A 24,699-nucleotide genomic window follows, 5' to 3' on the forward strand; every position below is an offset into this window, starting at 1 on the left:
CGTATGTGAGCAATGCATAGGGGACTGATTGAGATTCAGAATCCTTATTAATCATTCAGCATTATTACATGCAATAGACTTTGTCAGCTCACTTAACCTATTAGTTTTATAAAATACATTTTTACATATTTAAGTTGATATTGGGCATTTCTAAAAATTCTTCTAATGAATAGAATAAGTTAGTTAACAAGAAGTTGTGTAACTTTTCCTTAAATACTTTGAGTGGCATGCTTGCGGCATGTTTAGACAATTTGTTATATATTTTAATTGCTATGTACTTGCTACTATTGTTAGTTGTTGTTGACCTATTTTGTGGCAAGAGTAGAGAAGTACAGATTCTTGTATGGTAAGCATGCCTTTGATTTGTTACAACTAAATTTGGTAGTTCAGCAAGTATATTGTTAAAGCTATCAAGAATAAATAGTGGTGTCCAAAATTAAAGCATCAAACAGAAATTTTGCAAGGTTGCATTTATTTTGCTACGAAACAGTATAAACAGATGACAGTAAAGCAGTAACAGTGTAAAGAATAAAGAATGTAAACAACCACAATATTGCATAATGGTAGACAAGAATGTTCATCTTTTTTCCCAACTTAATAGATTTGCATGAACATTCAGACAATTGGTTAATGTGCTCAGTATGGGGTGTGACCACCTCTGGCAGCAATACAGGCCTGATAATGATGCGACATGCTGTGAATGATGTCATAAGTCTCATTTTGAGGCAATAACGCCCATTCTTCCCGCAGAGCTACTTGCAGTCTTGTAGAGTGGTTGATGGATGCTGATGTGATGTAAGCCATGTCCCTAGTACATCCCAGGCATGAACAAGATTTTTACTCTGCAGCATAGTGTGTGCTGATATGAAACTTTGTGGCAGATTAAAACTCCACCAGTACCTCGTCTCCTGTTTTTCAAACTTCAGTTTTAATCTGCCAGGAAGTTTCATATCAGTGCACACGCTGCTGCAGAATAAAAATGTTAGTTCTGCAAGTTTTGCAGGAGAGCATCTGTGAAGTTTGGAAGGTAGAAAATGAGGTTGGCAGAAGTAAATCTTTGAGGACGGGTTGTGGGTCATGCTTGGGTGGCTCAATAGGTAGATCACTTGCCAGCAAAATGCAAAGGTCCCCAGTTTGAGTCTCAGTCTGGCACACAGTTTTAATCTGCCAGGAAGTTTCATCCCCAACATGCTCTGAGATTCAAATTGGACGAGTGAGTTGGCCACGCCATGTGTGCAATATCTTCCATTTCCAAGAGAACATCAGTCACATGTGCTCTATGAGGTCGAGCATTAGTGTCATCAGTATGAAGTCTGGGCGCACAACATCTCGCAGCAACCGCAAATGGGGTCCCAAGATCTTATCACGATACGTTACAGCAGTTAAACCTTGCCGATTTACCTATGTAATTTCATGAAGAGGGGTTCAAGTGGTAAACATGATCCCTGCCCATACTGTTCAGGGTCCTCTTCAATATCAGTCTTTCCACAACATTTGGGTCCCAAGATCATGTAATCACGCATCATATTCCCTCCAGATGCAAATCCATTGAGAATCACTCTCCAGACGAAATCGGGACTCATCTGTGAAAACGTTTGTCCACTGTTCAACTGCCCAGGTGGCATATTGATGGCTGCACTCTAGGCGTTCCCTTCTGTGAAGACGTGTCAGAGGTAGAAATACAGCAGGTCTCTGACAATAAAGGCCACTCTGCCGAAGCCTTCTGCACACCATTTGCCTTTATACAACACATCCAGTTGATGCTATGAACTCACATGCCAGTTGCGTGCAGTGCTAAGGAGGTATTGTTGTGCCCTTACAGCCAAATAACAGTCCTCTCATCTGAAGTCACACATGGCCGGCCTTGGCCAGGACTTTGGGATACAGTTTCGATCTCTATACACTGTCACCACATCCGAGAAAGAACAGAATGATTTACACTAAGCCATGGAGCCACATCAGTTAGCGACTGTCCTGCTTTCTATCTTTCTCTGGTCCTCCACAGCAGAGAGTCTGGTATGCATCTTCTGTGCAATATTGCACCGTTTGTGATTGTGTAAACAGCAATTGTGGATGTGGGGTTGCCCGGCATACACTACTTCATTTCGTAGGTAACCTGATGTCATTGGCATGGTTGTCTGTTGGCTGGGATGTTATCCTCCATGTAGAACGTGATCTATGGACATGTGTGTGACAATTTGTTTGAATGTATTGTGAATTAGGCACAGGACTGTGCCAGGGAAATTACAATATGTTGCTTTAATTTTGGACACGAGTGTAGATTAACTGTTAATATTCTTTATTTAATAAATAATGGTGTACAACGTGTCTTATTATGTACCTTTGCCATCATTCTGATTGCTTTCTTCTGGATCACCAGAATTTCACATATTTTGTTGCTGCTTCCCCAGAGTATTAACCCATACCTTAAAACAGGCTGAAAAAAAAAAACACGCTGTTCTTACATATTCAAATATCACACAGCACATTAGTCTCTTCAGCAGATATATAACTCTTGACAGTCTAACCACTATGTGTTCAACAAGAGAGTTCCATATTAGTTTATTGTCAATAATGATACCTAAACGTTTTGCATTTTGTTTTTCTATTTTTACAGTCGTTGAGAGACTGAACCACATATTCTGAGTCCTTTTCTCATTTAATAATAGACGATTTGCATTAAATCATGTTATTGCATTTTCTTTTGCCTTATCAAATAAATGGTTTACAGACATAAAAGTTGTATCATCTGCATACATAAATGTCTTTATTTCTGTGTTTCCCGGTAAATCATTTATATGTACAAGGAATATAAGTGGTCCTAATTTGGAAACCTGTGGCACTCCATGTTGAACCTCAAGTGTGTTTGGCAGAGCACTTCCTGAGCTCACTACTTGTGTTCTTTTATTAAGGTATGATTTGATGAGTTTTAAACTTCTGTCACATATTCCACAGTACTCCAGTTTAGAGAATAAAACAAAGTGGCCAACATGGTGAAAGGCCTTGCTCAGACCACATAAAGTTACCTGTATGTGAACATGGTCTCAAATGCTGTTAAAATGTGCCTCACTAAGAGTTCTGTGGCATGTACAGATGACTTTTCTTTTCTGTAACCAAACTATGATGTACTTAACATATTATTTAGTTCTAAGTACTTATACATCTGCTGATACATTATGCTTTCTAAGACTTTGCCTAGTACAGGAATTAGTGAAATTGGACTTTACTTTACAGAATCTTCTTAAAGACTGGAGTCACCTTGTATAGTTTGAGAGGATCAGGAAAAACCCCTTCTATGAGACACAAGTTTTTAGAATATGTTAAGGGTGCTGCAACGTAATGAATAATTTCTTTCAGTAGGTTGTTTAACATATTAAAAATATCTGTACTATATGAATTTTTCATTTCTTTGACAATTTTAAGAACTTCATCTTTGCATACTTATTTGAAGTGTTTCAGTGAAATTCTTCTCACCCAGGTTCACATTTACCCAGACATAATCTCTATTAGATGTGCCCTTCATATGAAATCAGTCTTTGAGTTATTTGTCCTTATGACCCATAATATGTTTAATGACTTTTCCATTTTCATATTGTCCTCTCCTTGTGCCGCAGCTAGGGAGCAGAGAGAATTAATGCCCCACATCTTACACCACAGTTCTTGTTTTGGGGAGCCTTTACACACACGTTACTGTCATCTATGCATATCCTGCATGTTCTTTTACTAATATTTATTTCTACTTAGTAAGATAATTTAATTATTGTTTGTTACTCTTATTCTGTCTGTATCTCTTATATGTATTCTGTATGCACCACTGCCATCTCTCATCTCACACCACCTTTTTTTATATTTTGTCTATATATCCTGTATGTATTCTGCTATGTGAGTTATATACCATCTTCACATAATTTCTCAAATTGACTTGTCCTATATCATGATGTGCATTGCTGTACAAATTGTATGATCTACATTACCAATAATAAATCAAATCAAATATTCATGTTCAGTGTTCTCCTTAATACATATTTTGTTACACATCATCATAGAGGGGCAATATGTACCTCTTGGTATTCTTACCGGAGAATGATACTCGCTAAGTAAAACCATAAAATAAGTTATAATAGAGAAGAGCACAAATACTGTGAGGATCTGTTATTTTATTTGTGTGTGGAGAATAATGCCAAGGGACAATGCATTTCTTCAAGATGGGATGTAAATCTCAGTAACTTTATGAGAGGAAGTAGATGTGTGGACACAATTATAGAAACTCTTTAGCACTGACTGACTACTTTGGAGAAGCATGAAGTTTTTGGAGAGTGTATATTTTTGACCACAGTTCTGGGGTTGAACAGTGAAACAGAAATGTTACGTTCATATTCATTCTCTATACAGACTGGCTTCTGTATAGAGTGTTCATATTAACATTATGATTTGACAGAAGTTTGATACTATCCAACTGATGTCGTATGCATTTGTAGACAATACACAGATTATCAGTATGATAGTTCTTCATACATTATTCAAGAGAAGTTACAGTAGCAGTATTGAATTTCCTTAATGCACTAGCTACACAAGATCGGTCATGGACATGTACAAGAAAAAGGTAATGAAGAAACAATACTAAGTCCACATTAATCGAACAATGTCCAACTAAATGAAATACCATATAATTCAACTCCTTCTATATTACTCACAAAACTCTTCTAGTGGCTCATTGAGTATAAAGATAAAGTGACCAGTGATGACACTGTTCAGTCCCTTGGAAACCTCATTAAAGTATTTTCTAATTTTAAATAAAATGACACTTTTCTGTGGGTGAATGCACAAGGCTTATTGTTTCAAACTTTTTTTTTACACAAAAAGATTTTATTATCGTTACTTGCTGCAGTGCTAGCACTGTTGAGGCCAATAGTAATGTAACATAACACCAAGCATTTTTGGGCTCTATATCTCTCTCATAATGCTACCGAAATAAAAGTGACCTACAAAGACAGACTAGGCATCACACCTTATCCTTGAAAGGAAGATTATTATGCTACCTCTTGCATGTTTTCATAGTTAACAGGAAGGGAAATCTTCTGCCTTGTGTTTGAGCAGTTATCAGGTAAAAGTGCAACAGTTATCTCTTTTTCATTTTACTGTAAGACTTACAACATACTCTCTAGAGGAAAGAGAATAGTTCACATAAAAACAAAGAACACAAGAATTTGCTGGATAAGAGTATTGTGCCAGCCTTAGTCACCCAATGTGAAAGAGTGAAAAAATGAATTTTCAGCACACTATCCATCTCCTGCTCTGTCTGTTGGGGATTTGATCTGATTGCCACAGAACTTGGGGTATGGGCATTGCCATGACTGCAAAGTTCAAAGTTCTTGCCACAAGAACTGGCTGTAGTCTGAGCTTTTTGATGATGACGACCACACTACCTTTCAGTTGATTGTTGCAGATGTACAGTGGTCTCGGACACCAGCACATAGGTGTCCAGTGACTCTATGAATGTATGCTCTGCACTTGGTGACCATTAAGATTTGATCACCCCCTACCCACAGTAGATATGCTCTTAATGGAAATAGTACGCTCCTGCCTAGAAATGATGAAATCCACTGAATTATGCTGAAACATACTCTTTTTATGTGGAGTGGAAAAGTCTGATGTAGCCTTATGATAATGCATCCTTAATGTATCATGGTGGAAAAAAAAAATGCTATAAACAGTTTGACACCATAGGTGGTTCTTATCTTCATCCACTGCTGGAAGGACCTGCCGCTGACAAAAGTGAGCATTGCTCAGGATATGCCTAATTTCAAAAGCAGTCTTTGGGCACATTCCCCATGGATCCATCACTATAGTGACAGGAGACTGTTTAAAGTATTTGTTATTTACTGAAAATAGGCTGATATTTTGGAAAGTCATTGTACAGACATAGACAAAAGTAACAGTTATGTAACAAACGAACTTGGGGAAAATGACAAAAGATTCATTGGTGTGACAATGGCAAAATAAAAGATGATCTCATAATGGCAACTTGAAAGAATGAACTGAATTAAATAAAACAGTTCAGAAATATCTTCAACAGGATGTGAGGTGATACAGTGAAATTTTGACAAGAGAAATGGTTGAAAATGATAAGATTGTGAAGGAAGTGAAACAGAAACATATGTAGGATAGATGTCACATTTTGTTTGTTCAACAACAGAGAGAAAATTCTACAAACATACGAAGATGTATGAAAGCTTGACATAAAATCAAGTGTCAATAAATGTGCAACATCTGAAATATAATTCTAATATGTGACAGTTGGTTGTAATAATAAATATTATAATTAAATATTTGTATGGCTAGAGATGAGTCAGAAATGCAGATAATTAATAATGGCAAAAGAGAAGTAATCCCACATGAGGTTTGTAAAGCCATTTGGTGTCAATGAATAGTGCCTCTCGGAGATAGAGGTGTGTGAATAAAAGTGATTAAAGCAGGAGAAAAAGCAACACAAAAGGAACTTACAAAACTGTGTATAGAATTGGGACTTGAACCTGGGATTTAGGCCTTTTGTGGGAAAGTGCTCTGATGATTGAGTTATCGAAAGATGGCTCATAACCCACCCAACAGCTTCATTTCAATTTGTAAACAAATGTTCCTCATACCAAGTTCTCCCTCCATACATAGTGTGAATAGCAGATGTCGCACAGAAAGGTTTGAGGTATGCAGCCAGAAAAATCTCAGATCAGATACCCAGTGATGTAAAGAATTAATAGATAATAAAATTAATTCCAAACAGCAACTGAAATCATACCTACTTTGAAAAAACCTCCTGCACTAGGAAAGTCACTCCGACCCAGAAAACTAATTGTGGGCTCACCATGGCTTTAAGATCTAAGCTATAAATTTCATATGCACAACTTTTGATCAATAATGTTATTTTTTAAGCTCCTAGCTACAGACCCTAAAGTGGGGATTTGCACAAAAACACAGAAAAAATCCGAAACCTCACTAATGCCAAACAAAAAACAGTAACTAAACTTTCTGGCAACCTTGTACACTCATTACAGCAATGCTGGACCTGAGACGGGTGATTGACAGAATTACAAAAGTTTGGACCAAGAATCCTTTATCATGTCAGTGTTATTAATGCTCACTGTAAAGAGTGGTGAACTCTGCTGTCACAGAAATGACTCTGTGGCTGAGGTTGTGGTTTCACATAGATCTTTTCGATCCACTCACCTCCGTGCATAACCACCAACTCTGATAGTCTTAGCTCATTCTTATATCCTGCTATATTTTCCCACCAAACCATGCCTACCCACTAATCACAGAAAATGCAAAACACAGTGACCCAGTAGCAAGGTTCGCACCAGCATAAAAACCCGTCAAGACAAAGCGTTGTAATAAAACTGAAATCAAATAACAAATTGCCCTTCCACTTCTAAAAACTGGTCAATTCAGCTCCTTTGCTGTATCATCACTGACTATTTTTCTAAAAGGCAGCTCAAAATGATTTGCTATTGTTTTCTGCAAGCCATATTTTTGTCAAAAACTGGCTGATGGTTATCTTCAAAATCGCTCATTAAAAATAATCCAGAAAAGCAAGTGAGCCCAACATTATGTTGTGTGAAAGGAAATACAGCTACATAGAAATCAGTAAGAACAGTCACTGTGATCCAATATACTTTAATAATAAAAACATAGAAAGTGAAATGTGAATCGTTATCAACCTCAAATTGCAGAATCAGTCTAATATTAAATGAAAAATGCATGTGAATTTTCTTGCAGTGTGTTGCCATATTTTTCACGCAGAAAGTGTACTGCAATTTTAAAACTGACTCATACCACATCATAGCAAGAGCTCGCCTCCTTAGCTGACGTGTCAGCATGGGCAACTGCCATGCAGAAGACTCGGGCTCAATTTTCAGCACTGCGAAGGAACAGGGTGCACCTAGCCTCATGTGGCTAACTGAGGAGCTTCTTGATTGAGAAATAGTCACAAAAACTGATAACAGGATGAGCAGTGTTCTGACCCTATGCCTCTCCATACAGCAACCAGTGACACCATTGGCAGAGGATTACAGTGCGGTCAGTCAATACTGATGGGCCCAAGAGGTCCTGTGGAGAGGGTAAAGAAGTATACTGCTTGCAGCTAATTGAGGTAATCTTCAACAACAAATAGAACAACTTAATATATTGTTTAGGACAGCTACAGAATAAATGGATAGCCAAGAAATAAACTGGACAGTAAAAAAAGTAAGGAGGACATTTGTTAAACTAAACAGAGATTTAAAAACTAAGCTCTTGATGTTTGATGGAAAGGTTTGCAGTCAGTGTGTATTAAAAAATTTGTCTTACAGCAATGGCACATTTACAGTCAACATAAAAAATCATTCAGAAACTGGGGTTTACTCAGTGAGAAATGCAGAGATGGATGTTGGAAATTACTAGGAGAGACAAGAAAATAAACACACTGATAAACAGACTGTAGCGAGAAAAGTGATTATGACAGTAATGAAAATAAAACAGAGGAGGAGAGGGCATATATCTTCGTGAATGGATGGTAAATGGAGCAATGAAATATATTATTTGATACCAAGAGATAAGGAAAGAGCATGAAAATGAGCTGATTGATGGTGGGCATATGGCATTAGAAATGGGAAAGTAACATAATTGTTTATAGCTGAAGATTGCAATGTCTGGAGAAGTTGAGAAGAGACTGTTGTTCAACAGTGGATACCATTTGGCTGCTGCTGCTGCTGATGATGATATGAACATAAGAATATTCTATGAAAGCGAAACATAGCTCTCCTAAAAATTGGCAGCAATGGGCTGTAAAAGACACCTGCAAAGTAATGTTTTTGATATCAGGAAGAATGTCAGTGCTAACCAGAATGTGGGAAGATTCAATTTGCAGATCCATAATTCCTTGAGGATAAGGCACTTAGAGTGACATTTTCAAATCTTCTGTGTTTGTCTGTAAGTGAATGGTGCTTTATTTCTTTCTTTCTTTCTTTGGCCACATGGAGATGTTGCAGTAAATTTATTTATCTATTAGCTGACAAACCAGACACTGCCCAGGTTTCATTTTGCCAATCTTCTGCTAGAAACAAAAAAACTAAACAAAAAATGAGCTACGTTTGTAGCGAAGGATCGAAAAAATTTCATGCCCATGTATTTGTGAAAGTACCTTTGCAATTACAAAACATTTGTAGGCTACAAAGAAATGTGCATAATGTTCAAATACAGTATCCAAATTAAGAAATGTGATCCCAGGCAGTTTCTGTATGCTGGGGTTAGCAAAATACATTATTTTGTATACTTCTGTGTGACACCGCTGCTTCATAGTTCTAGAGATGCTCCTCTTTTCCCTTAAGGCCGTTTGCACTTAGCAGTTGAAAGCAGTCAAAAACACTGCCAGGTGTCAGAGATTTCTGTAATTGGACTTGACTATGAGTATCTTAGTAGTAAAGAGTAAATGTATTAGAGTTTTGTGCATGATGCGGCAATTTTTCAAGCATCTCAGTGTTTATGACATCGTATCTGTGTGCAGTACTACAATATACTTCTGTAAGTGCATTTAGTGGCATATGTGGATACTGGGTGTGAAATTTATTGCAAATACATTAGTAGTAAAGAAGTAATACATTTAAATGTCATGCATGATGTGGCAGTTTTTCATGCATTTCATTGCCCCCCCCCCCCCCCCCCTCAGTGATTGTTGCCAAACAGTAAAAGATATGAGTACCTAGTTTTGTTGAAGCTGCTTCAGTGGTTGAGGAAGAGATGTGGTGGAAATGTACAATACATATGGATAATAGTTATGTTCTTGGTAAGGATTTGCAAAAAAAAAAAGTGCATGTTTTGTTTGATGCCATCCCTTCTGCCATTATGAATACTCTATGATGCTCACAGTATCAGATGAGTATTTTTCTTTGATATTTTGTGTAGCGTGTTGTACAAGTGTAGAGTTTGAAAACTTCTTTAAAGGTCCGTTGTTGTGATGGCACTGTGGGGCAGTGGCGTATAGCACTGATTGGTAATTTGTGGACCCAGGTTTGATTCCTATGAATACCAACAAATGTTTCTTGTTTTCATTCCTTGCAATTTTAAACTAAAGATTATAAAATTTAAAAACAACAGTTCACTTTTTATATGTGAAATTAATATGTTAGATTTAGTTACAATAAGTACCCTTGTAAGCCACAAGGCTATAGGCTAGAGGGTGGTAAAACAACAAGTGTAAAAGGAGATTTAGTATGTGTAGATAATCTGCTAAAGAGGGCTCTTCCAGTAAACCTTTAGAGTAGTATGTGAGATCTAAAGAGTTAGGTAGATGTACTTCAGATGTAACTCTTTAACAACGGAGGAGTGTGGGATGATGCTCACCAGTTCGGCTTGGACAACACTGAAAATTTTGGAATATTTGCAAAATATTTTGATCAGCTTCTTAAATGTCCAGAACCAATGCAAAAGTTTGAATACTCAAACACTCATGGAAATCTGGATGACTTACCCCAACTATCAAAAAAATTGAAGGCATTATTAAAACCATTATGAAGCTACTGGAGAAGACTATTACAGCAGAACTTTTGAAATGGGCTTACTGAAAGGAAAAAAGAGCTAAAATTAATCTTTGAGAAAACTTGTAAAACAGAAAAACTCCCAGGAGAGTTGCCTTGATTCAACCAGTACATAAAGAAGGCAATAAACGAGATGTTAACAACAGAAGAATTTCTTTGCAACCAGTTGCATATAACATATTTTCCAAGATTGTACTAAACAGAGTAGAAATAACATTGGAGAATAAGTTAGGTGAGTATCAATGTGGTTTTATGAAGAGCAGATGATGTTCTGGACAAATATTTAATCTGACGTCGATCATTTGCCACAGATTACTGAATTAGGAAGGTCAATATTTTTCTTTGAAACTGCATATAAAGTACTGTGAAAGTCTATAGAGTACAAGTGATTTTAAAAGGTCATGTCATGACTCCACCATGGGGTAGTGGTCTAAAGCATGTGATCTCTCTCTAGATTAGATTAGATTAGATTTATACTTGTTCCATAGATCATGAATACGACACTTCGTAATGATGTGGAACGTGTCAGGTTAATAAAATATCTCTGTACAAGATATTACATTACACAAAATATTGCATGACACTAATGTTTAAGCTAGTTTTTTTTCCCTTCTCCTCCCTTAATTTTTTATCTAAAAATTCAGCCAGTGAGTAGAAGGAGTTGTCATCTAGAAATTCTTTTAATTTATTTTTAAATGTTGGTTAACTATCTGTCAGGCTTTTGATGCTGTTTTGGTAGGTGACCAAAGACTTTTGTGGCAGCATAATTTACCCCTTTCTGTGCCAAAGTCAGATTTAACCCTGCATAGTGAAGATTATCCTTTCTCCTGGTGTTATTGCTATGCACACTGCTATTACTTTTGAACTGGGTAGGATTATTAACAACAAATTTCATAAGTGAATATATATACTGTGAGGATCCCTAGATCCTTAAATAGATGTCTGCAGGATGACCGTGGGTGGGCTCCAGCAATTATTCTGATTACACGTTTTTGAGCAATGAATACTTTTCTACTCAACGATGAATTACCCCAGAATATGATGCCATACGAAAGCAGTGAATGAAAGTAGGCATAGTAAGCTAATTTACTGAGATTCTTGTCACCAAAATTTGCAATAACCCTAATAGAATACGTAGCTGCACTCAGATGTTTCAGCAGACCATCAACGTGTTGCTTCCAGTTTAACCTCTCATCAATGGCCACACCTAAAAATTTTGAAAATTCTACCTTAGCTACAGACTTCTGTTCAAAGTCTATATTTATTACTGGAGTTGTGCCATTTACTCTACGGAACTGTATATACTGTGTTTTATCAAAATTTAAAGAGAGTCTGTTTGCTGAGAACCACTTAATAATTTTGTGAAAAACATCATTTACAATTACATCACTTAGTTCTTGGTTTATGGATGTCATTACTATACTTGTATTATCAGCAAAAATAACTAACTTTGCATCTTCATCAATGTGGAATGGTAAGTCATTAATGTATATCAAGAACAGTAAAGGACCTAAGACCGAACCCTGTGGGACCCCGTACTTGATAGCCCCCCAGTTTGAGGAATCAGCTGTTGTTTTAACATTACATGAATCACTTATTTCAACTTTCTCCATTCTTCCAGTTAAGTATGAATTAAACCATTTGTGCACTGCCCCCTCAAACCATAATGATTTAGCTTATCTAAAAGAATTCCATGATTTACAGGATTTGAGGCTAATACTGCTGCGAGGTCTTTTGCATGCAGTGTGGTGTATTGGTTAGACTTCCTGGCTGGCATGAAGCGGGTCACTGGTTCAAACCCTACCATCAACAGTCACTTGTCATTTCATATTTACCACTTCTGGAAGGTTCTTGAAATATCTTATGTTTGTAGTATTTGTAGATCTAGAATATTTGATGATTGTATAAATACTGGCATTCTGAAATATTTGGATGTTCACATAAATAACTACTTTCTCCATCCAGGACTTCAGTTCAGTTCTAGCTGTACACTGACCTCAGTATCTCAGTAAAAAATGTGCGTTCAGTGGGTCACAAAACAGCAGTAAATCATCTACACATCAGTGTTTCCTGGAGACACTGGTCAAGACCTGACAAAATGGCTGAAAGGATTTGACCAAGTCATCAAATAAACCAGGTGGCATGACATGATATGTTTGATGTGTAATTTTACTTAAGTAACACAGCTCACCAGTGATTATCAAACAATGAGGTGCAGCTGTATCAATAGCTGGGAGAAATTTCAGGCAGAACTGAAGAAAATGTTTGGTGACAGTAGTAAGAACAACTGAAGAACAGGGTTCAGTGTTGTGAGGAAATTGCAGTCGTACATACAGAATGTCTTGGCCCTGTGCCACGTTATGAACCAAACTATGACAGAAATTGACAAGAACTCCCACTTGATGAAAAGACTCACAGAAAACATCTACAGTGCTCTTCTGGTATAGGATGATGAATTCATAAAGTGGTGCCAGTGAATCAAGGAAATGCATCATAAAAGGACTGAACAAAAGAAGTATGACTTTTGACTACCATATGTGGTACAAATGACAGTTGAGGAAGACCACTATGAACTTTTCTCTCTCATATGCCGGATAATAAGAGGAGAGGTATAGTAATTTATGGCAGCCAGGAATACCACACAGTGTACACAAAGGATAGAAGCCATGAATTTCAACCCCATAAATCAGGAAGTAATAGAGAATGTCAAACAAGGGTGTTTTGATCTTTAACATCAATCTCCACCACTAGTAGACTGCGCCATGAAGTGTGGACTTGGCCAGTTTGGAGTAATGCTATCCGACCAACGCAGGTACAATTGACACTGCCAATTACACTGCACCAGTGAAAACAGATGTATGGAAGACAGCGGACAACATACTGGTATGTTTTCTCTGTGGGTGCCCTGGACACATTGTACACTACTGCAGAGAACAACATGAGTGTTCAAAACTATTAAACTGCAAGACATCCACCATCTCAACTGTCCTAGTCATGCCAGTCAATGACAGATGATTATAGTTGATCTGTGAGATGAAGCCCATCACTGTACCATGCCTAAGACCACTCCATAAATGTGCTGTAGTTGCTTCCCATCACCATAAAGCCAGCTACTAACATAGCCACTGACTTCAGAAAAACTAAGCGAGGCAATGATCTATGAGACCACCACAGAAGCAAATAATGCTTGGATGACAATCACAAAGGTGTTAAGGGGACTCTGACATTATCATCAATGGTCATCCTGTCAGACCACTAGTCAATTAGTGTGTGTCCTTTAGCTAAAGAATACTTTGTTCTGTGATATGAAAGTGATTGTGCTGAAAGTCGCAAATGGAAAATATTTACAACGAACAGGGACATGTATTGCAAGAATAACTTATTAATGACAGAGCACAGCTCTTTAATTTTTTTGTTTTACGTGGTTCACTCACATTACTGTGACCACTGCCTATGTTCAGCATCAATGTGCAGTAACCTCTCACAGATGGGAGATGGCAGCACTAGAAATAGAGGGTATACAGGGTGGTCCATTGAGAGTGACCGGGCCAAATATCTCCCGAAATAAGCATCAAACGAAAAAACTTGTTAGCTTGAAGGGGGAAACCAGAGGGTGCTGTGGTTGGCCCACTACATGGCGCTGCCATAGCTCAAATGGATATCAACAGCATTTTTTAAAAATAGGAACCCCCATTTTTTATTACATACTCGTGTAGTACATAAAGAAATATGAATGTTTTAGTTGGACCACTATTTTCACTTAGTGACAGACAAGATCTAGATCCAAAGTGCTATAATCAGCTCCAACAAGTGCACTTGTCTCATGCTCGAGAACATTGATGTGATACAATGTAGCTAATATTTTTATATGAATGACATAGCAGTGCCTTTGAAAATGATGGAAAGCCAAAGTGCGTAAGGCTAATGAAAAACAAAAGTGTGGTCAAGACATAAGTGAAATTATTAAAACTGCATCCAGAGGGCTGCATAATCTCATGGGGTTTTCATGCAAATTGCAGCTGATTGGTATTTTATTATTGTGGACGGTTCTTGAAGTATCTCATGTTTGTATATTTGGAATATTCAATAGTTATATAAATAATAGCATTCTGGAGTATTCAGTATTTGTATAAATAACTGCGATCTCCATCCGAGAGTTCAGTTTGGTTCTGGCTGTACATTGGTGTTTGTAAGAAACATGTTTTCAGTGCTAAGTGTTGTACTTCACTGATGACCCTGCCTTTGGCTTTCAACTTGATCGTGATTTTGACATGACGATAGAAAAAATTGCTGAAATGAAATGGCAAGTCTTTTTAGTTGATGCCACATTGGCAACTTGCTTTTCAATTAGGATGGTATGATGATGAAGATAGCACAATTGTTAGACACCCAGAGTGGAAAAAATTTCCGACCCAGCCAGGAATCGAACCCAGGACCCTTGCATGGCATTGTGCCATGCTGATCACTCCGCTATGGAGGTATGTAAAAAAAAAATGCTGGGGACAATGTAACAACAGTAGTAATAAACCATTACTTTGAACTTTTGGATTTGCTCTCGCACTTGATGGCATATTTTCATTGCATTTATAAAGAGTGCAGTGTTACTGGATGCTGGATCTAACTACTGCTTGATTATGCACACAGTCATGTTTTACTGCTACACAGTTACCTGCTGAGATTTTCCAAAACAGTTTACATCAGTATCCACAGATGAATAGCAGGAGCTTGATCAAAACCCCACAGATCCTTAAAAAGCCCCATCTTCCTTCAATACCCAAGAGCCCCATAACACTTGTGTATCAGGAAAACCTCAAACAACGTAACAGTACAAATATGTAGTCAATAAGAATGTTTCTTGCCAATGAAGAACCTAACTACTTTGCAATGTTATAGTTATTTTGAAGTATAGTGAACAAATAATACAATCAATTAATCTTTAAATCTTTTTGTTAACTAGAAGTTCTCATTTGTGAAACAAAGGAAATTCACTGTAGTGTAAATTTCATGTGAAAAGGCATTGTTTGTTTCTAATAAGACAAATGAAAGAAATCTGTGACCATTGTGTGAACAGATATGTTCAACTAGGCAGCAACCAGAGATAGTGGTCATGTGTGCATGAGGTGTGCCTGCTCGTGTGAATGTGTACCTGTTTTTTGCTATAAAAGGCTGTTCATTGTGGCTGTCTGCAATTCAGCGTGTCATCGTTAGGGTGAGTAGCAATCCGTCCTTTTCGTTATGTACTTTCCATTGTTTGATTTGTGTTCAATTATTGGTAGGCAAGTTATGCTCGCTTTTCGAATATTGCTGTATTTTCATTTGTTTGTTTCTGCAGATGCAGGAGTAAAGAACTAACTAGTGAGTTTTCTCAAACTTTCTATCAAAGTTGTCAAAGCTCCCTTTGATTTAACGTAACAATGAGTGTCTCTAATTTCAGGTTGCTGTTACAATAAACCTCTTCTTGTCCCTGGTGGCCGAGCCTTTGTGTGGCCTACTATTCAGTGTGTTCAAAGGTTAGTGATATTTTACAAAAAAAATTCCAATATAATGAAGGTAGATGTACTTGCCAGTTGAAAGTAAAATTTTTCATTATTTTGCATGAGAGTGCACAAAAAAACCACACACATGTGTGCTTAATGCAAAATTTTACTTGTTGCATTTTTTAAGCTAAAATTCATAAAATAAGTACATAACATGACAAAAGGAGTATTCTGAAAAGTTGCAAGACACCATCACAGATGCGTATTTTCATAATTCATTGCTCTCCTAGTCTTCAGAATATGATATTCACTTTAAATTCACACAAAAAATCCTCACAAATGCTTGTTATGTTATTTCATGGTTTATTACTTAATTTATCCTTTTTGAAGTTGGTCCAATAGAAAAAGAACATAATTTATAAGCACAACCATACATGGCTGATCACTTTAATTAACTTCTTGCTCTAATATTTTACTTACAACAGAATGTAACATTTTCAGTGTAATTAAATATACTGCATGTTAATAGGAAGTACAAACAGAGGTAACTGAAGTGCGCACAAAGAGGAGAATACATATCACAGGATCTTTATCTCTGATAACTTAAGTTCTTTAATTTGGAGTAATGGGCAGAAAAGGTATGAAGGAAATGCAAAATACAGAGAAGGCCCCCCCTGCGGGTTCGGGGGTAAGAATAGGCCCACAGTATTCCTGCCTGTCGTAAGAGGTGACATAAGGAGTCTCAAACGTTTCAGCCTTTATGTGATGGTCACCTTTTGGATTTGACCTCCATATCTCAAAATGCTTCCAGAGAGTGAGTCAATTAAGGAATGGCGCCTTACTTGGTGCATTGTGTCCATCGTATGTTGAGACCTTTTGCCAGCTTATTCGTAGTTGCATTGCAGTCCTACCCGCTCTCCGTCTCTTGGGCACGGATACGTTCCTGCATACATTTTCCACCATGCAATGTGCAGTGCCGTTTGCTGCACTGACGACGAACATGGACTACTTGTCACCTAATATCCAGCACGATAGTCAGTCCGTTGTGGTGGGGTTGCCATGTACCCTGTTGGTTGTAGCCCCCTGACAACACAGGGATCACTCTGCTGATGCCTGCACTGTTAACTCCCCACGTATGCCAAGGAGAAGATGCCTATCCCCCGGGGGCATTGGGACTCCCGGCAATGGCCAACCTGCCAGGTGGCCCTTGCTGAGGCTGGGTGGCGCCCGTGGGGAGGGCCCTTGGTCGAGGTGGTGGCATCAGGGCGGTTGACCCGCAATGAAGTGTGGTACATCATCTCTCGCTGGTGGCCAGCTGCCATCAGTCTCTTAGCATTCTCGGGCTCAATTTAATGCTCAGAAATACGATCCAAAAACGTTCCCCTCCCTTGCCACACCATGGGAGGAGCGTAAGTCTCAGGATGGCAGTGACTGCTATTCGCCCCGGTTCCTAGTTTGTACGAGAGCTGTTTGGGAGTCTTTCATGTCCACGAAGCCTCAGTTCTTCATAGAGCATTTAGAGGACAATTTTGGGGAGGTGGAGGGCTTGTCCAAAATGTGCTCTGGGTCAGTTTTGATAAAAACGGCATCCTCTGCCCAGTCACAAAGGTTACTTGCTTGTGACAAATTGGGGGATGTTAACGTTAGCATCACACCACATAAGAGTTTAAATATGGTACAGGGTATTATTTTCCATAGGGGCCTACTTTTGCAGTCTGATGATGAGCTGCATGCCAACTTAGAGCGCCGAGGTGTTCATTTCGTCCGGCGCGTTCATCAGGGTCAGAAGGATAATCAGGTTGCTACTGGTGCTTTCATCTTGTCCTTCGAGGGTGCTACATTACCAGAGAAGGCCAAGGTGATGGTCTACCGGTATGATGTCAAGCCCTATATCCCTCCCCCAATGTGGTGCTTCAAGTGCTGGAAATTTGGCCATATGTCTTCCCGTTGTACTCCAGCCTCACATGTCAAGATTGCGGACGCCCATCACATCCCAATTCTCCATGTGCCCCGCCTCCCTCCCATCTGTGTCAACTCTGGAGAGCATAATTCACCTTGTTCACCAGACTGCAGGATCTTACAGAAAGAGCGAAAAATCATGGAATATAAGACCCTGGGCCGACTGACCTATACTGAGGCTAAGAGGAAATATGACCGACTACATCCTGTGAGAATGACATCTTCTTACGCCACAGCTACAACAACCGTGCTAGCCCCATCAGTTCAGCGAATTCCAGCCAGATCACTGAGCCGTACAACTGCACATACCCCCTTGCCCGTGGGGGGCACTACTCACCCTGTTGCTCCTGCGTCACCTACCCCCCCCCACCCACCCATCGGGGACTAGCGTCCCCGTTTCTAGGCCAGAGCTGCGTCCAACTTCCTCGGCTACTCTCGCTCGCATGGGGTCCCTTGGGGCCCTCCCTTCCCAGGTTTTCACAAGCAGGAAGGATGTCGCCCAACAGTGGCATAAGTGCCCACAAGGAGCTGGTCGTAGGGCTTCGCGATCCTCCTCCGCCATGGAGACTGAATCGGTGAAGCCCTCCCAGCCGGTGAAACCCAAGGTGCAGCGAGAGAAGTCCAAGAGGAAGACCCCCAAGGAACTTGCGGTGGCACCCACCCCACCGCAACCTTCACACTCTGCGCCTGAGGATGAGGTGGAGAGACTGGCGACCGCTGAGGTCCTCAGTCTCGCCGTTCCCTCAGGCACCATGGATAGCACTTGCACAGGTGCTCAATCGGTGGCAGCAGGTGACCCAGCAGCGTAATCTGCCTCCCCAGTCCCTTCACGCTTTTCTCAGCCATGGACAGTATCATCCTCCATTGGAACTGCGGTGGTTTCTTCCACCATCGTACTGAGCTCCAACAACTTCTCAGCCTTCACCCTTTCCTCTGCATTGCTCTTAAAGAAACTTGGTTTCTGGCAGTGCGAATCCCCACCCTCTGTGGCTATCGTGGTTATTATAGGAACCAGGCAGCTTATGAAAGGGTGTCTGGTGGCGTCTGCATCTACATCCTTCACTCCCTTCAGAGCAAGTCTGTCCCTCTACAAACACCTTTAGAGGCTGTCGCTGTTCGGGTGTGGATGCCACAGGCTGTTACTGTCTGCAGTCTTTATCTCCCACCGGATGGTGATGTTCCGCGGCATGTTCTGACTGCAGTGATAGCCCAATTGCCGCCCCCTTTTCTGTTACTGGGTGACTTCGTCGCCCATAACCCTCTGTGGGGCAGATCAGTGGCAACAGGCTGAGGCACTACTGTTGAGCATGTATTGGTGCAGCTCGACCTTTCCCTTTTAAATGATGGTACCGTCACACATTCCAGTGTGGCGCATGGCATGTACTTAGAAATCGATCTTTCAATTTGCAGCCCTAGCCTCTTACCATCTGTCCAATGGATGGTGCATGACGACTTGTACGTTAGTGACCACTTTCCGATCTTTCTGTCACTGCCACAGCATCACTCTTCTGGGTGCACCTGCAGCTGGGCTATGAAAAAAGCTGACTGGGACTTCTTCTCCTCCGTTGTCGCTATTGAGCCTCTTCCCAGTGACGCCATTGTTGCGGTGGTTCACTCCGTCACCACCGGCATCATCGTTGTTGCAGAATCTGCTATTTCCTGTTCTTCTGGGTCCCCTCGGTGGAGGACTGTGCCTTGATGTTCGCCTGAGATCGCTGGCGGGTACTCCAACGTCACAAGCGACATCCCTCATTACCACACCTCGTCGCCTTTAAACGTTCCGTGCACGGGCCTGCCGCCTCATTCGCCAACACAAGCAGGAGTGCTGGGAACGGTATGTCTCCACCATTGGCCTCCGTACCCCTCCATCGCAGGTATGGGCCAAGATTCGGCGACTCTATGGCTATCAGATCCCCATCAGTGTCCCTGCACTTTCACTGAATGGAGCAGTTTGTACTGACCCCGACACAATTTCCAACAGCTTAGCAGAGCCTTTTGCTCAGAGTTCCACTTCTGCGAATTACCCACTGCCCTTCCACTCCATTAAAGAGCGGTTGGAACGTCGGAGCCTTTCATTTCACACGCGCCATCCTGAATCCTACAATGTTCCATTCAGTGAGTGTGAATTCCAAAGTGCCGTAGCCGCTTGCCCTGATACAGCTCCTGGACCAGCTCGCATCCACTGTCATATGCTCAAACACCTCTCAGTGGATTGCCAGCGATGCCACTTCGACCTTTACAACTGTATCTGGGTCGAGGGTGAGTTTCTGTCGCAATGGTGGGAAACATCGTTATCCCCCTTTTGAAACCTGGCAAGAACCCATTGGAGGTGGACAGCTACCACCCCATTAGCCTCACCAACGTTCTTTTGCAAGTTGTTCGAATGCATGGTGAGCCAGCGGTTGAGTTGGGTACTAGAGTCCCGGGGCCTTCTGGTTCCGTCTCAGGGTGGGTTACGTAAGTGCTGCTCTGCCGCCTACAATCTGGTGAGCTTGGAGTCAGCCCTCTGTATGGACATTGCCCACCATCAGCACCTCGTCGCTGTCTTTTTTGACGTGCGGAAGGCATACGATATGACATGGTGACATCACATCCTCTCTGCGCTTCATGGTTGGGGTCTTCGGGGTCCGCTGCCGATTTTCATACAAAATTTTCTGTCGCATCATACCTTCCATGTGCAAGTTGCAGCCTCCCATAGTCTCCCCCCACCCCCCCTGAGTTCAGGAGAACAGGGTACTGCAGGGATGGGTCTTAAGTGTCTGCTTGTTTTTAATTGCAATTAATGGGCTCGCTGCGGTCCATGTATGGTGACAACTTCTGCCTCTACTATAGCTCCATTGGCACTGCAGCTGCTGAATATCAGATGCAGGACACTATCTGCAAGGCACAGTCTTGGACTGTAGCGTATGGCTTCCAGTTTTCAGCTGCCAAGACCTGCGTTATGCATTTCTGCTGATGACGCACTGTTCACCCTGAGCCACGGTTTTATCTTGACAGCGAACCTCTTGCTGTGGTGGAGACACATCGGTTTTTGAGTGTGGTTTTTGATGCCCGGTTGACAAGGCTCTCTCATATCCGGCAGCTGAAACAGATGTGCTGGCGGCATCTTAATGCTGTACGATGCTTGAGCCACACCAGGTGGGGAGCCAACCGATCTACCCTCTTATGGCTCTACCAGGTGTTAATTCAGTCCCATCTAGATTATGAGAGCCTGGCTTACGGTTCAGCATCCCCTTATGCATTGCAGGCGCTGGCCCCCATCCTTCACAGCGGGATCTGACTTGCCACTGGAGCTTTCCGGACCAGCCCTGTCAAAGGCATACTTGTGGAGGTAGGTGTCCCTCCATTGCGGTTACGGCACCAACGTTTACTGGCCGCTTATGCTACACTCGTTTGTAGCATGCCTGGGCATACTAATTATCATCTCCTGTTCCCTCAGTCGGTTGTCCATCTCCCAGAACGTCGGCCCCGGTCGGGTTGTATGATCGTGGTCCGCGTCTCCAGGCTTGGGGTTTTCCCTCTTCCACCTCCTTTCCGGGCCCCTCTGCGTACACCTCTGTGGTGTGTGGCCCGCCCATGCCTTCGGCTTGAATTGGCACAGGGCCCGAAGGACTCAGTTCCTCCTGAGGCCTTCCGGCACCGCTTTCTTTCCATCCTTGCCACGTATCAGGGCTCTGGCGTTGCTTACACTGACCGTTCAATACTTGCTGGTCATGTCGGTTGTGTTCTACTCTAGGGGACCATTACGAACAACTCATTGCCGGCTGGCTGCAGCGTTTTCACTGCTGAGCTGGTCGCCATCTTTCATGCCCTAGATTATATCTGCTCCTGCTCAGATGAGTCCTTCGTTATCTGTAGCGACTTCCTGAGCGGTTTACGAACTATCGACCAGTGTTTCCCTCGCTCTCGTCTGATGATGGCTTTCCAGGAGTCCCTCCATACTCTTGCCTGTTGCAGCTGCTCTGTGGTCTTTGTGTGGACCCCAGGCCATGTTGGGATACCGGGAAATGAACATGTTGACCGCCTGGCCAAACAGGCCACCAGTAAGCCACCTCTGAACATTGGCCTCCTGGAGACTGATTTGCGAGCTGTCTTACACCGCAAAGTTTTCGAACTTTGGGACACTGAATGGTGCAACCTGACCACACCATACAAAGTCCATCCTATCAAGGAAATAACGGATATATGGCGGTCCTCCATACAAGCCCCTCGAAGGGACTCAGTTGTCCTTTGTCAGCTCCACATGGGCACACCGGCTTGACACAGCCATTTACTGTGCCATAAGGACCCGCCTCTATGTCACTGTGGGTCAGCTTTGATGGTGGTCCACCTTTTGCTGGCCTGTTCCCTTTTAATTGCGCTCAGGCAGACGTTTGCGCTGCCTGATACGCTCCCTGCACTTTTAACAGATGACGCTGCCATGCCAGGCTTAGTTTTGTGTTTTATTCATGCAGGGGGCTTTTATCACGTGATCTAAGTGTTTCTTTATTTTGTGTTGAGTCTGGCCTTTGGCCTACGATTTTAGACTGAGTTTTGTAGTATGTTTCTTGGTGGTTGGCTTTTCCTTTCTTGTCTCTATGGTCAGCCAACCATTGTCACACTCTGTGTGATTTTAATTCCTTTCGTCTGGTCTCTGTATGAGTCGGTCTTGTCCTGCATTGTCTCTTGTCATTTCCATTGTTTGTTTTTATTCTTTGTGGGTGTTCGAAGGTTTTGGAACAAGGGACCGATGGCCATAGCAGTCTGATTCCCTTCAATCCCACAAACCAACCAACAGAGAAGGGGATGGGCTAGGGGATGTTGAACCTGTGGCAAGTTACCAGGATTACATGCTTTTTATTCAGAATAGCACCATGACAAGAAGGAACATAATGCAGAACTGGTGTTGCAAAATGCAGGACAGAGTGATTATGTTATTATCACTGGTAAGCCAAAACATTATGATTACCTGCTTAATATCTTGTTGGTTCACAGTTGCTTAATACAGTGTTGTTCCATTTATGAAGTGCAGTACAGCCGTGATTCTGTGTAGCGTAGATTCAACAAGTCCTTGGTAGGTTTCTGGAGGTATGTAGCTCCAGATGTTACTCATTTTACACAATTTCCATGAATTATGTGGCAGTGGTTTTTGTACACAAAGACAGCACCCGATCATGTCCCAGATGTCTTCCATCAGATCAGGTAAATTTGGTGTCCAGTGTATCAACATTAGTTCACTATCCTGCTCCTCAAATCATTGTAGCACAATTTTGGCATTGTAATACACAGGCATACTGTTGTAAGATCCCAACACAATAGGGAAAGACATCAAGCATGAAGGATCCAGATGATCCACAATAATGTTCAGATAGTCCAGAACTGTCAGGGTGCCTTTGATTGCTGCCACAAGATCAATGGAAGCACAAGTGAGCATAATACACCCCCTCCTGTCCCAATAGCAAAATATGGTCGCCACCAGTCTGTGTCCATTTTGAGATGCATGTCTTGAGCAACCATTTGAGCTGTTTCTTGAATGAAGTGCATCTGGACACAACCATCAACTTGATGTAACTAGAGATGCACCTCATATAAACAAGCATCATGTTTCCATTGATCCACAATTCAGTCTTGATGGCCCTGTGCTCCATGCAATCATAACTGACAATGTAATTGGGTCAGCAAGTGAGCACATAGGGGTAATCGGCAGGAGGTTCCTCTTCAACTGTTTGTGCTGAATGGTGTGCTCCGAAACACTTGGGCCTGCAATGGGCAAGCCTCTGACTGTCAGGTTCTGTAATGAAGTGTGGATGTCCATCACCTTCTCACCTACTCATGGTTTCATCATTTTAAAGGGACTTTCAGTCGATTCTCACAATAGTAGCATGCAAACAGATGAGCTTCACCATTTCCAAAATGCCCATTCCCTGGTGTTCGGTCATAACAGCCTGTCCCTTGTCAAAGTAGCGTACGCCATTGGATTTCCCATTAGTGGTTTGGCTCATCCTGACTGCAATTGTGTCAGGTGGAGTTTGCGTTTATGTCCTGAACTCGTTATGTAGTGAGCCTGTGCCCCTTCAAACTCCTCTTGAAGTTGTGCCTGTTGGATTCGGACGATGCAGGAAATAACTGTATGCAACGTATATCTCCCTCCAGATGGTGCAGTACACCTGAATGTATTGGCTGCACTGATTGATCAACTCCCTAAACCTTTCCTACTTTTGGAAGATTTTGATGCCCATAACCCCTTGTGGGGTGGTACTAAGCTTACTGGCCAAGGCTGAGATGTCGAAACTTTACTGACGCAATTTGACCTCTTCCTCTTAAATACTGGGGCCGCCACACATTTCAGTGTGACTCATGGTAGTTATTCGGCCATTGATTAATCAATTTGCAGCCCAAGACTTCTCCCATCTATCCACTGGAGAGCACATGACGACGTGTGTGGTAGTGACCACTTCCCCATCTTCCTGTTACTGTCCCAGTGTCAGTCACATGGACATCTGCCCAGATGGACTCTGAACAAGGTGGACCTCTGCTGTTGTTTTTACTTTACCATACTCATATTGTTTTCAGCCCACCTGTACTACAGATGAAGTGTGCCTCTCTGAGTTTCAAAAATTAACATAATATTTGGGGATAATTTTTGATGGATGATTTAAGTGTTTACCAACCCTAAGACATATCAAATCAAAAGTCCTCAAAGCACTCAGAATGTTACA

General features: G+C 41.4%; 1 protein-coding gene across 2 annotated transcripts in view; it reads left to right on the forward strand.

Annotated features, from left to right (window-relative positions):
• Positions 1-24,699, forward strand: part of LOC126275312 (flotillin-1) — a 151,607-nt gene that overhangs the window by 3,509 nt on the left and 123,399 nt on the right. For both annotated transcript variants that reach the window (XM_049977185.1, XM_049977187.1), the window contains exon 2: positions 16,000-16,075. In XM_049977185.1, coding sequence (XP_049833142.1) covers positions 16,000-16,075 — 76 coding nt within the window. The remainder of the gene's footprint in view (positions 1-15,999; positions 16,076-24,699) is intronic.

Source organism: Schistocerca gregaria, chromosome 1 (assembly GCF_023897955.1).
Source record: "Schistocerca gregaria isolate iqSchGreg1 chromosome 1, iqSchGreg1.2, whole genome shotgun sequence".
NCBI classification, from domain to species: domain Eukaryota; kingdom Metazoa; phylum Arthropoda; class Insecta; order Orthoptera; family Acrididae; genus Schistocerca; species Schistocerca gregaria.